Source organism: Mya arenaria, chromosome 11, assembly GCF_026914265.1.
Source record: "Mya arenaria isolate MELC-2E11 chromosome 11, ASM2691426v1".
Taxonomy (NCBI): Eukaryota; Metazoa; Mollusca; class Bivalvia; order Myida; family Myidae; genus Mya; species Mya arenaria.
In genome coordinates, this window is record NC_069132.1 from 16,567,580 (window position 1) to 16,582,494 (window position 14,915).

At 35.0% G+C, this 14,915-nt stretch overlaps 1 protein-coding gene across 2 annotated transcripts in view; it reads right to left on the reverse strand.

Annotated features, from left to right (window-relative positions):
* Positions 1-292: 292 nt before the first annotated feature.
* LOC128207715 (hypoxia-inducible factor 1-alpha-like) overlaps positions 293-14,915 on the reverse strand; it is a 60,025-nt gene continuing 45,402 nt past the window's right edge. For both annotated transcript variants that reach the window (XM_052910808.1, XM_052910809.1), the window contains exons 9-15: positions 11,604-11,702; positions 11,232-11,377; positions 10,884-10,988; positions 9,502-9,617; positions 4,638-4,888; positions 4,040-4,131; positions 293-3,292 (exon numbers count right to left, since the gene is read on the reverse strand). In XM_052910808.1, the coding sequence (XP_052766768.1) occupies positions 3,158-3,292; positions 4,040-4,131; positions 4,638-4,888; positions 9,502-9,617; positions 10,884-10,988; positions 11,232-11,377; positions 11,604-11,702 (944 nt within the window). In that variant the 3' untranslated portion in view covers positions 293-3,157. The remainder of the gene's footprint in view (positions 3,293-4,039; positions 4,132-4,637; positions 4,889-9,501; positions 9,618-10,883; positions 10,989-11,231; positions 11,378-11,603; positions 11,703-14,915) is intronic.

The window sequence follows — 14,915 nt, forward strand, 5'->3', positions numbered from 1 at the left end:
TAGTGTGACGGCATCATACAAGTGTGACGGCATCATACAAGTGTGACGGCATCATACAAGTGTGACGGCATCATACTAGTGTGACGGTATCATACAAGTGTGACGGCATCATACAAGTGTGACGGTATCATACAAGTGTGACAGTATCATACTAGTGTGACGGCATCATACAAGTGTGACGGTATCATACAAGTGTGACAGTATCATACTAGTGTGACGGTATCATACTAGTGTGACGGTATCATACAAGTGTGACGTGACAGAAGAGTTGATAAACACAACAAGTCCATGGTTCCAGACAATACTTTATTGAGTACAACTGTAAAGTGATGGAGAGAGAACCACTACTGTAGCACAGCTACAACAAGGCTACAACGATCTTGTATATCCAATCACTTGCATCTCAAAAACAAATAATTACAAGGTAAAATATCATACAGGTTGTAGACTCAAGGGAGGGGTAAAAGATTGAGGGATAATAGTAACATTAAAGGTACAGTTTTCTTGTGAAACAAATGGGAAATTGCAGCACTTTTTATGGAACATTTAACTGATCGTACGTATTTAAAATAAATTCGCTTGAAACAAAAAAAATGTTAAAATAAACATTGCTGTTATATATACAATAAAATGTCAAAATAATTAAGACATTTATGACCACATCAAATAAATAGTTCAGCATTCCCTTTCCCCATTTTAAGTGTTGGTAGGTCGATTTTTTTTTTTAGATTTTTATTTTTACTCCCTAAAGGGTAAATTTACAGTTAGGAAGAGAGAAAAAAAATATGACCAATGGAGAGGCTGATAAAAGTTGTGATCGCAAATATTCTTGTGAGTCGGTCTGAAAATGCCAATCTATTTATTAAATATGGCCTAAGATGTTCAGAATATTTCTGTCCAATAAATTAAATATCAAACACTATCCACTACAGCATATTAGCTTTTATCAACATAATTACAAGTAATAAGCAATGTCCAATGAAATTAAGCTTAGCTAAACTCAGTTCAAACATTGTTCCATTTACATGAATGCCCTGTAAGTTTCCATGGAGAAGTCAGGTCATGTCATGTGACAACTATACATAGAGAACTTGGAGAGATCTTCAGCGAAACATGACGTAAATTTACAGCTTTCAGATGTAGAAATGAAATATGTTGGATCAAACTTGAGTCATGATAGATGATTATTTTCAATGAATAATACTTTTTTTTTATTAATTTTCTCTTTTTTTTATCTTTTTTTTTTGTCTTTTTTTCATACACTTTTCATCAAAACCTTTACAATATACACAAAATATCTAACACTAAAAAGCCAGAAAAGTACATACCAGTGCAAAAAGCTCTATAGCATGTGGTGATATTATCATCTCTATAGTTATGTATTAACATATTGTCTGGACAATACTAATTCAATGACAACGTATACTTATTAAGTAATAGCATAAATGATCAGTAACACGGTAGGATAATACACTGGCAATCTCATATACAATATTTGAAACTGGCATGCATTGTAAATAACTTTTGTTATACCTTAAATTAAAGGTGTGAGGAATCTACTGGCCCATATTTCTCAAACTATCATAAGTCCCTTCTAACTTGCAGAGGCACACAATTTTGTTTTTGTATACCCTAATTTGGGTAACATTCTCATTTTATAATCATCACGATAAACAAATTCTTTATTTCAATTAATTGAGATTTTTTGAGAAATTGGCACCAGGCTGGTCAACAGGAAAACTATTCTAGACACAGTAAAAAGGGAATTAATTTGATCTTTGGACAACACTACACATGGCACTAAATGATAAAATCTCCTGAGATATATTGTGGGCTTTCAATACTTAAGTAGGTGTTTACCACTTTCCACTGCTACAGCGAGATTGTTTCTTGTTATTGCCATGGAAACTGTTTACCAGTATTCACAGCAAGACAGTGTTTATGGGGATAATAGCTGTAGAAGTTCAACTGACAATTTGCACAAAATTAAGAACAATGTACTTAAATACTCAGCAGAAATTCTTATTTTTTAATCAAATATAAAGGAATCACTTCTTGGGTTTTTAGATGACAGGGGTTAATTTTTTAATTAGTCACTAAGCTAATTTAAGATAAGCATGAATAAAGAAATAAAAGAAAAGTTGAGAATGACTTTTTTCTTGTTCATTTACACATTACAAATGATTTGAATGGCTTAAATAAACAACTATTACAGATGAATATTATGCCTAAAAGCTGTACTAGTGTTTAAACTATGTAGTCGTAGATCCATGTGGATAGAATGGTAAGATACAAAATATATACAACTTATCAAAAGTGTGCATCACTAATAATTACAATATCACCATGTTACTAGTTCTCATTAAAAATAACACTACAAAACAAAAGTAACGAAATATCACTTAGTAGCTTCTGAGGAATAAATCAAAACTATTAAAAAACATTTGATCATTTTTTATTGTAGTATTCATTGTCACGAGAAACCAGGACAGAGACTTCATGACATTTCTGAAGAGTTAAATTAGGAATACTTAATAATGAAGTTAACATTCAATAAAAACAATCTATGATTGGCTTAAAATAAAATGGTTAGTTTTCTGTTTTTTTCAGCCAAAATTCTCAATAAAAAAATGCACTATTTGTACCCTAAGAGTGGCTATTATGACAAAATAGAATGAGTTTATAAACACATAAAAAACAGGTCACAATAACAGAGATTCTCACAGCTACCAGTAACACCTCAAGGAGTGAATGCGAAAAAGTTCTATGTGACATAACATAAAGAAGGAGATAGCACCTTTTCGCATTCACCCCTCAAACCTATAACTACTTTTCCAAAATGTTTTTTATTCCACACATCCTTTAATACCATATCTGCGAACTTTATGTCCAAATCTTTCAATTTGTTTTTACATGAACAGAAGCACTTTTAATCCTTTTTCCCTCAAAGCAGGTGACGAAATTTGTCAAAAAAGGTATAACAAAAACCACTAAACTATGGGTGAATAACTCAAAAGAGAAGCACTTTCAACTCCTGTTTCCCTCAAAGAAAGTGATGCAAGATTGTCAAAAAATGTATAACAGAAACCAATGTAATTAATGTCAATCTCCAGTGTCAGTGTTTCTAGCAGTGCGAATATGTCACCAGTGACACGGGTCACTTGCGGGCCATATTGAGCGCGTTTACGAGGTCCATCCCGTAGAGCAGACCTCGCGTGTTGCTTGGAGCATTCACCTCAATGTCATGGCTCGTCAACTGACCATTATGCCTGCCTTTTGACTGTGATATGTTCTGGAACAATAATAAAGGACTTGAACACATTAATTGTAATGTCTTAACCCACATGACTTGACAGGGAAAAGCATTTTTCTTAATGATTTAAACAAGAAGATTTACAACACTGACTAAGCTACTTCACAGACTACATAAAGTCATTAATACCCTTCGTGGACACATGTTGCTCTTTCATGCATAGTACATCTATGGCTTGACAAGACTGAAAGCTTTAAACAAAGATGTCCAGGTTTAATATTGACCTATGCATCTTGTAAAATGTTCAGTAAAAGCGAAAATTAAAAAACTATCAGAAAAAGGGAAAATATAAATATAGTAGATGAAGACTTGGTATTTGATATGTTTATAGCGACACTTATACTGTTTCGCTATTGAGCTAGCTTTTATAGCGATGTGGTAGTGTGTCTGTCTGCAGGTCTTGAGTTCGATCACGGACAGGTGCACATCGCAATATTTGTAGTCTTTTACATTTCATAACTTACGTTGCACAATAAGCTGCTAGTTTATTACAAACTGATCTTGGTAGCACAGAATGAATTTGATAATGGAGGCGGAAGTTTTTCCATATGTAAATGGTGGCCATTTTACTGCTTCACTTTACAGCCAGCTTTTATAGCAACACAGTACAGCGTCCGTCTCCAGATTGAGAGGTCGTGGTTTGATCGCTTTCATATGCACACAACAATTTTTGCAGTCTGTTACAAAGAAATAAACTTTAAATGTAAGAATATTTATTGATTGTACCTGTTTGTTAGGTACGATGTATCCATGAACGGCATCCTCCCCTCGCAGTAGGAGGTTCATCAGTACACTGCTGTCTCTCCTCGGCCTCATCACTGAAATACAAACATACCAGACTTTAATCTTCCCAAGACATTTGAAACAAACTGATAATCATTGTAAAAACAGTCAGAGTCTAGTGAATGACATAAATGACATTATGTTCTTACATAGAAAATTAATGTAGAAACTACACTTGTATTAGAAAAAAGAATAAAGTAACCTGTATCTCAAAACATGTGAAGCTACTAATGTTTTGAATTATGTAATTTATGCACTTAATCCATTAAAACCTACATGAAAACTAAGACCATCTCCATACATATCACAGCTAATTAACATCTAGGACCTACATATATGTTACAGTCCATAAAATTTAAGACCTAAGCATGCATGTTACAATCCATGGAATCTTGAACCATCTCTGTACATGTTACAGTCTATCAAAATCTTAGACATACACGTATGTTACATTAAATGTAATACCTACATAAACATTATACAGGCCATAATATACAAACAGAAGTCCCACAGAGCAAACTGGGAATCATATGAGCTGTACCTGGATTGGGAGAAATGTGGAAAGCAGGCTGATACTTGAGGATTTTGGGTGCAGGAGGCCCCTTTTCTAGGCAGCTCCGGTCCAGGGGCCGCTTCATCTTCATCGTCATCTGGTCCTGGGGCCGCTCAATGCTCTTCTTCACTGTACTGTCCCCTATCATGTCACGGGTGGACATTGACCGCTTCTCTGGCCCTACCCCCTCATAGATGTCATCCTTCAGGCTGAACACGCTCTCCGTGCAACCAAATATCCTGAAAGTATACGCATCATGCATTAGTTTTTGAGATGTTTATTTTCTTGAACAGATTCGTTTATACAAATATATGCAAACAAATTCATCTTAGCTTGAATGCAAAAACAGTTATTAGCAAGCTTAAGAGTGATTTCATGAGCAGACCTGTCAATGTGGAGGATCAATGGGGAGATGCTGACAGCCCGATACACAACTCATCCTCAAGTACACAATACATTGCAGGGAATACTGTAATCTGTGCAATTCAGTTTTTGATAAACATACATCCAAAAGATTCATATCCAGAAATCAACAGCAGCATGAAAGGCCAGCTTGTGTTTTCTACTTTTGCCAGAATTTAACCCTGGGATGTTTATTCTTGATGACATGCTTGTATGCAATTCGAGAAGAATTTCAACTAAAGAAATCAATCTTTGTAGCTAAAACAATAACAATTGCATTAATTTTACAATATTGGAGCTTTTATCAACTTTAAATTAAAAAATCAAAATTTCTGTGGTCTTCAAATTAGACCTCTAACTCTAACATGACAATTTTTTATTCGAACTTAAAGGCCCACAAAAGGGAGAAGCTGTAAAGTAAATCTAGGGGACCCATACCTCACTTAAGACCATAATGAAGTTATCTCAGTAAAATAATCTTCTGACTGATTTATATGCCTAGAGTTGTTGGCAAGAGAAAAACTTTCCTATTTAAAGACAAAAACATTCCTATTGATCTTCTAGGGAATATTCAGATATATTAGCGGACATTTTTTTTCCAACGGAACCAATAATTTGATGAAACAAACTGATGACAATACGTCAGTGAACAGTACAAAAAGGTTATGGAGTACACCACAGTGACACTGCATTATGTTAGAACCATATATATCAGTGCCACACTGATCTATGTAGTCAACAGATACAGTCCTCACATAAAGTAAATGCATGGAAAACAAAGTAAACACTCCAATTGAGAAAACATCCACAATCCTTAAGCTAAATAATGATTTATATAATTCTGAGGAAGGGAAATTTCCTTCAGTACACAGGCCCCAAATTCATGAACCATATTAAGCCTCTTATAACAGGATTAAGCAAAGTTCACTATTTGTGTTTTGGTATAAAAAAAATTCAATATCTTATTTTTTAAGAAATCTGGGACTTTTAAAAGAAACTAGATGCTAATCCCGATTAACAGTTGTTTATTTTGTAAAATCAAGTTTGAGTAAGCAATTTGGCTAATTTAAATAAGAGACATAAGCTTGTAATGCTTAAGAAATTTCAAGAAATTGGGACCAGAACTTGTGTTTCATGTTGAACTACTGTGAGCAATTACCACAAGAAAACACAGAACTTGTGTTTCATATTGAACTACTGTGAGCAATTACACCAGAAAACACAAAACGTGTGTTTCATGTCGAACTTCTGTGAGCAATTATCACAAGAAAACACAGAACGTGTGTTTCATGTCGAACTTCTGTGAGCAATTACCACAAGAGAACACAGAACTTGTGTTTCATGTCGAACTTCTGTGAGCAATTACCACTAGAGAACACAATACTTGTGTTTCATGTTGAACTTCTGTGAGCAATTATCACTAGAGAACACAGAACTTGTGTTTCATGTTGAACTTCTGTGAGCAATTATCACTAGAGAACACAGAACTTGTGTTTCATGTTGAACTTCTGTGAGCAATTATCACTAGAGAACACAGAACTTGTGTTTCATGTTGAACTTCTGTGAGCAATTATCACAAGAAAACACAGAACTTGTGTTTCATGTCGAACTTCTGTGAGCAATTACCACTAGAGAACACAGAACTTGTGTTTCATGTCGAACTTCTGTGAGCAATTACCACTAGAGAACACAATACTTGTGTTTCATGTTGAACTTCTGTGAGCAATTATCACTAGAGAACACAGAACTTGTGTTTCATGTTGAACTTCTGTGAGCAATTATCACTAGAGAACACAGAACTTGTGTTTCATGTTGAACTTCTGTGAGCAATTATCACTAGAGAACACAGAACTTGTGTTTCATGTTGAACTTCTGAGAGCAATTATCACTAGAGAACACAGAACTTGTGTTTCATGTTGAACTTCTGTGAGCAATTATCACTAGAGAACACAGAACTTGTGTTTCATGTTGAACTTCTGTGAGCAATTATCACTAGAGAACACAGAACTTGTGTTTCATGTTGAACTTCTGTGAGCAATTATCACTAGAGAACACAGAACTTGTGTTTCATGTTGAACTTCTGTGAGCAATTATCACTAGAGAACACAGAACTTGTGTTTCATGTTGAACTTCTGTGAGCAATTATCACTAGAGAACACAGAACTTGTGTTTCATGTCGAACTTCTGTGAGCAATTATCACTAGAGAACACAGAATTTGTGTTTCATGTCGAACTTCTGTGAGCAATTATCACTAGAGAACACAGAACTTGTGTTTCATGTCGAACTTCTGTGAGCAATTATCACTAGAGAACACAGAACTTGTGTTTCATGTCAAACTTCTGTGAGCAATTATCACTAGAGAACACAGAACTTGTGTTTCATGTCGAACTTCTGTGAGCAATTATCACTAGAGAACACAGAACTTGTGTTTCATGTCGAACTTCTGTGAGCAATTATCACTAGAGAACACAGAACTTGTGTTTCATGTCGAACTTCTGTGAGCAATTATCACTAGAGAACACAGAACTTGTGTTTCATGTCGAACTTCTGTGAGCAATTATCACTAGAGAACACAGAACTTGTGTTTCATGTCGAACTTCTGTGAGCAATTATCACTAGAGAACACAGAACTTGTGTTTCATGTCGAACTTCTGTGAGCAATTATCACTAGAGAACACAGAACTTGTGTTTCATGTCGAACTTCTGTGAGCAATTATCACTAGAGAACACAGAACTTGTGTTTCATGTTGAACTTCTGTGAGCAATTATCACTAGAGAACACAGAACTTGTGTTTCATGTCGAACTTCTGTGAGCAATTATCACTAGAGAACACAGAACTTGTGTTTCATGTCGAACTTCTGTGAGCAATTATCACTAGAGAACACAGAACTTGTGTTTCATGTTGAACTTCTGTGAGCAATTATCACTAGAGAACACAGAACTTGTGTTTCATGTTGAACTTCTGTGAGCAATTATCACTAGAGAACACAGAACTTGTGTTTCATGTTGAACTTCTGTGAGCAATTATCACTAGAGAACACAGAACTTGTGTTTCATGTTGAACTTCTGTGAGCAATTATCACTAGAGAACACAGAACTTGTGTTTCATGTTGAACTTCTGTGAGCAATTATCACTAGAGAACACAGAACTTGTGTTTCATGTTGAACTTCTGAGAGCAATTATCACTAGAGAACACAGAACTTGTGTTTCATGTTGAACTTCTGAGAGCAATTATCACTAGAGAACACAGAACTTGTGTTTTATGTTGAACTTCTGTGAGCAATTATCACTAGAGAACACAGAACTTGTGTTTTATGTTGAACTTCTGTGAGCAATTATCACTAGAGAACACAGAACTTGTGTTTCATGTTGAACTTCTGTGAGCAATTATCACTAGAGAACACAGAATGTCCCTTATTGAGCTAAATCATTTTTTTTGGCTTTGTATTATTATATGATTGTATATGACATTTCCTATGAGGTAAATTGTTGAATTTAAGAGAACTGTTTGCGACGTTTGTTGTCTGTCAGACTGTAAGGCTAATATAAACCACATTGACCAGGCATAGGTTAATATGAACTGGAACATGTATACCACACTTACCAGGTTAATATCAACTGGTTAATAAATACCACACCATTCAGGCAGAGGCTAATATGAACTGGATTATTTATAGCACATTGACCAGGCATAGGTTAATATCAACTGGCTAATATATACCACATTGACCAGGCATTGGTTAACATAAACTGGCTAAAATATACCACATTGACCAGGCATTGGTTAACATGAGCTGGCTAAAATATACCACATTCAGCAGGCACTGGTAGATACGAACTGGCTTATATTTACCACATTGACCAGGCATAGGTTAATATCAACTGGCTAATATTTACCACATTGACCAGGCATTGGTTAACATAAACTGGCTAATATATACCACATTGACCAAGCATCGGTTAACATGAACTGGCTTATATTTACCACATTGACCAGGCATTGGTTAACATGAACTGTCTGATATATACCACATTGACAAGGCATTGGTTAACATGAACTGGCTAATATATACCACATTGACCAGGCATTGGTTGATACTAACTGGCGAATATATACCACATTTACCAGGCAAAATATGATATGAACTGGCTAATACATACCACATTGAAGAGGCATAGGGTATTACAATCTGGCTAAAACATACCACATTGACGAGACGTAAGGTTATACCAGGCATAGGGTTTTATAGATTTGCCAGTTATCTGACCAGCAGACCAAATAAACCACTTACCAACCATAAGATGACTAAAGTAGTTCATATCAATATTTTTTTCAAAGAAAGGGCTGTAGAATGTCGATAATCTTCAACCATATGATGACTAAAGTAGTTCATATCAATATTTTCTTTAAAGAAAGGGCTGTAGTATATGTACATATGATATATACCCAGGGTTGAAGTCTGTGCCCATGTTCAGGTAGGTGTCACTGGGCGGCTCAATCAGGATGTGGTCCTCCTCAGCCGCCATTGGGATGTATGGAGCTCGCATCTCAAAGTCTATGTCCTGAAAATAAACCATGCACTTTAAAATGTGAAACACATACTTATGTAAACCAATGTAATTTTTGCCTGTAGTATCTTTTGCACCACTGAAATTTCCTCAATATCCCTCACCCCAATGTGGAATCCTAATCAACAACACCATCATAATAAAAACGAAACTACCAATCCTTTTAGCAAAGCAACAATCATCATCACTAGCACCACCATTACCAACCTCACAAGCAACATCATCCACTACAGCCACTATTCATACAACCAATTTAGTTTAATCATATTAATAATGCCGCCTGGACACAGGAATGGCAAACCATTCCTTTGAAAAGAGGCCATAACTCCAAGGTTATTGCACACTGCATCTTCTTTTATCATGCATGTATTGTTTTATTTAAATCTGTTGAGTAATTTAGAAGTTAAACTGCTGACAAGAAAAACTAGCTGATGCTCTAGCTGATCTCTTCTGGAATAAGACATCTAGAGCATTCATGAGCTTTTCTTCCAACACGATCATCATCAAATTTTACAAGTACATATTTGGGCTTGAATGCATCCTTATCCACCTGGGAATAAATCCCGGGACTGTTCCTGTAGCCGAATTAACCAAGTCCATTTGACAGGTCAATATTTGTAGTAAGCACTACTGTGGCAAATATGCCATACTTCAGTTCTGCTGGTATTCCACTGGCATCTGGTTCAAATGAAGCATGCTGGATTTGTTTTGTTTGTTCATCTTTCCAAGTGTCAATTACTTTTAAGGTAAATATTTGCTCATTTAGTTTTTGAAGGATCTATCGAACTTGACCTGTATCTTCTGATGTTACACCTGTGTACCAAAAATGTTCAAATCTGCCAAGCCTTTCATGAGTTATCGTCCGGAAACCATTTTTCTATTTTTAGTAACAGTGACCTTGACCTTAGCCCCACCAGCCCCTATATAGAACTTGACCTGTATCTTCTGATATTACACCTGTGTACCAAAATTTTTTCAATTCGGTCAAGCCTTTCATGAGTTATCGTCCGGAAACCATGAAAACCGACAGACCGACCAACCGACCGACCGACAAGCTCACTCCTATATACCCCCTCAAACTTCGTTTGTGGGGGTATAATTACATACAATTTACACACACTTAAATCAAATCAAACAAAAAGAACAAATGGGTTGGGCAAGTAACATCATCACCAACACCACCAGCAGTATTTTTATGCTATTTTCATTAAAGCCACCACTATAACCAGCATCAGCTACAGCACCAACCTAGTGGCATACCTGATCATGATCAACGGTGTCAAGCGTTGTGAACAGGTTATCCATGGCGCTGATGTCCTTTGGGTTGATTGTGGTCAGATAGCCAGGCGGGCTCGGGACTCCACTCTGTCAATACAAACAACACCCAATACCCACTGTGACCTTTTAAACTTTACAGATATTATTGCAAGATCCCTTAACTTTTGAGTTATCAGAGAGAAGTAAATTATAATTGTTTGACCTTGAAACCATTTTTTTTTTAAAAAGTCATTCAATCTTATTTCAAGTCTGACATAAAATATGATATTTTAACATATCAAACATTTATCTTTTTAACAGATATCGTTTAAGTGAGTGAAACTAACATACCATTGTCTGTTCGGGAGAGCGACGGTCTGGGCTTGTAAAGCCGGAGCTTGTGCAGGGGCTTCGTTCCCGCCTGATGAATGGGGCCAGATGTGGGTCCTTCTTGGGGTCCCTCATCCGCTCACTGTATGGGCTCAGCTGGGACAGTCCTGTAATGCAGAATCATGGTTTATCATTTGGACTTGAAATCTATTATAATGCTTTAATCCATGAGAATTTATTTACTGTTGTACAAGTACCCCTGAAAGACGGAAAATATCAATACCATTCCCAATAAAAAAAATCAGTTAACTTAAGCTACAAGAGGGCTCACACGTATTGCACTAGCTTTATCTAACGGAACTATTTCATAATTCAATCACACTGGAATTAAACCTGTTTTAGCTGTCGGGGTAGGCCTGTCATGGGGGATGCAACCATCTCTATCCCGCTGGACATGACGGGTCAGGTCCAGCAGCCCGTTACGGCCCACATCTGAAACACATAAAGAAGACAAGAGGTGAGCAGTGATAAAACCCTTAAATACATTTAATTATACATGAATTGAGACCTTTATTCAATACATTTAAGTATGACATAACTGAAACTGAAACATCTGACAGGTAAGTATAAATTATCTGTTCAGTACTTACTTTGTTTACTTCAACTACAATATAAAATAAATGGCAAATTGAACATCTCTCAAAAACAATTTTATTTATTTTCATGCTTTATTTCCTGTTCTGAGGTCATGCTTTGAATGTTTCCTTATTCACTAACATTGCATGACAGTTCTATAGATTAACATAATTATTGCCGATTGTAAAATGTTCATCAATTGATCTCCATCAGATTTTCGTACTTTTAGTGAAAACCACTAGCTGCGAATCAAAGCACCAAGAGTACATTACTTTCACAACGATTCTGGTAATCATAAATGTAATGAACCTTCCTGTAAAGGTTCATGAATACTGACCAACCCATCTCAGATATGTATTTAAAAGATTTTTTTCCTAAATTTAATCTGGTTTACAGACTTATCAAAAATCTTTGAACACTTTCGAGTTAAAGTCGATGTGTGGAAAATTCATGCAAAGTTTCATCAAAATTGAAAAACTGGTTCCAGAAGAGCAATTGTTTTAAGGTTTTTCTTTAACTATGGCAAGCGTAATCATTGTCATATAATCATGCAGAGGGTTAAGGAAGAAGGTCTTTCCAATGTAAAGCATTGTTTCAAGTTTCAATCGAACCCATTGAGTGGTTGATGGGATATTGACTTAATGGTTCTTGCATGTAAAACTTTAACCAGAATTTCTGTTCCAAACAAAGGCCATCATATTTGCATATAATCAGGCAAGAGCTACCAAACTTTATCAAGCTTAATTTATTACAGCTGTTGACTGTGAAGCTTTATTTGGAGTTGAATTCAGACACATTAATTAGCAGGTAGGACAGGGACAGGGACTTAATGGTGCCAGAATTTCTAATACAAACTAGGGCCATAAATTGAATTGTAATATGCAAGATAGAGTTTTATCACATACTATGTTTCCATTATATTAAACCATTATGACTTTTTCTGTATTACACATGTGTAAAATAACAAAATCACTCTGCATATTAGTAAACAATTTAATTGGAAACAATAATTGCTTAATTGGTAATATTCCCACAACTCATTTGTTTATTTCTCATTTTGCGTTTAAGATCGAGAATGATTTAAATCAAGTAGTTCTTTTTCCATATGTGATACTTCCTCTTGGCTTCATCACTTTCTGTACTTGATGATGATGTCATGAACATATTACAAAATAATGACCTCATCTTACCAGGTATGACATCAAAAGAAAGCAAATTTCTTTAAAAGTATAGTGTTTATGATGTGATTTTTACTGGATATCTTCTCCATCATCATTTTACTTTAAGTTGAAACATCTTACAAACAAATTTCCTGAACTCGTTGACTAAAATAATGTATTATACGAGGACTTGAGACAGGCCCTATATGCTCAGCTGTTTAAGTATGATTGATGGCTAGAAAGCATTGTATAAATTATCAATGAAATACATAATACCGATATTGAGATATGCACTTAATAGAACTTGCACACAAAACGTTAACCAGAATTTTGAACAAAGGTAATATTTTGCATTATATTCAACAAAAAGTCGTCTTAATTACTTGAATATTTAGTAGGTGTGACGACTGGGATTAAGCATCAATCCAATACATCAAGTTGTTACTGAGATAAAGCATTGATAGTTACTTGAAAGCTAAACTTTAACCAAGATGTGATGCCAATGCCAACGCCAGGTTGAGTAGAATAGCTCTCCTTTAATATTCTTCGAATAGTCAAGCATAAAATAATCATTATTTCAGCTTAATGAACAACTTCCAGTAAATGGATGTATCCTTTTAATTTGTAAATTCATTAATAACTCTAAACAATGTTGATGAAAAGATACACATGTTTGCAAAATACACCATATAAACAATCACAAAACAAGTTTTTATCATGCCACATAGTTCTTTAAGTTAGAAATCTATCTACAGAAGCAATACATGCAGTTATTATTAGAGCTATTACAGCTGTAATGAATAACCCAGATGCCACCTGGACACAGAAGTGGTGATATGTCATATTTTTGAATAAAAATCAAGACCAACTTTCCTTGCTAAGTAGCATTCCTATGAAGTTTCATGAGTGTAGGTGCATCAATACTTTTAGAGCTATATAATACAAAAACTATTGTTAGATTGAGTGAATAATCAAACAAGACCCCTGCTGCACTACTTCTGAATGCTGACCAAAATTTCTATGAAGTTTCATGAGTATAGGTGCAATGCTTTTGGAGATTCATGTGATTTTTTTTGGACCGATTGAATATGGCATAAGCGTATGGAATGCAGGACATGACGTGATGTGACGAACGCTCCCCTATATAGCCCCAAGTTATAACTACATGTGAGTATAATTACAGGCATTTAAACATTGCATATATTATGCTAAATCTTTAATGCATCTGAAAATACATCATAATGAAATCTCATTTATTGGTACGCTCAAGCAACATTCCTCATTTTTGACACAATAGTCTTTAGTATAGAGTTAGCACCTAAATTTGTTCATAAACCATTCTTTATGTGTTTTGTGCAAAATGTTAATTTTTGAATCATTCTCATTTCAGACATACATCAATAAGGCTTAGAGCAAAAGACATTCAAATTAACCAGATAATATTCTAGTAGGAAGTGCATTTCAATTTTTTTTGATAAGCATGCCTTATTTGTTAAGTCTGACATTGCAATTTCTTGTCCTCTCCCTTTGACTTTTCATTCTAAGATAATTTCTTTTTTCTTTTTTGGGGGTTTCAAAAACGTTTGTTTGGATCATTAAGTATATGCTTAAAGATTCAGCAAGCAGACTTAAAATATCATGGTTTTATTAAAAAGTGGTCTACTTTCTGTCTCAACACAGTTAAGTGCAGGTATCAGTTTAATGCGGGCTTAAAACATTTGTATTGAACTCTTAATATTTTTACTTTTTATCATTTTGACTTTTTATCATTTTTACTTTTGATCATTTTTACTTTTTATCATTTTTTAATGAATGACTATAAATAAGGATACAAACAGAACTTGGTTAATTAAAAGCGTCATTCAGAGCCTATGTAGTAGTCCTAATCATGGCTAATTAACAACAAAAT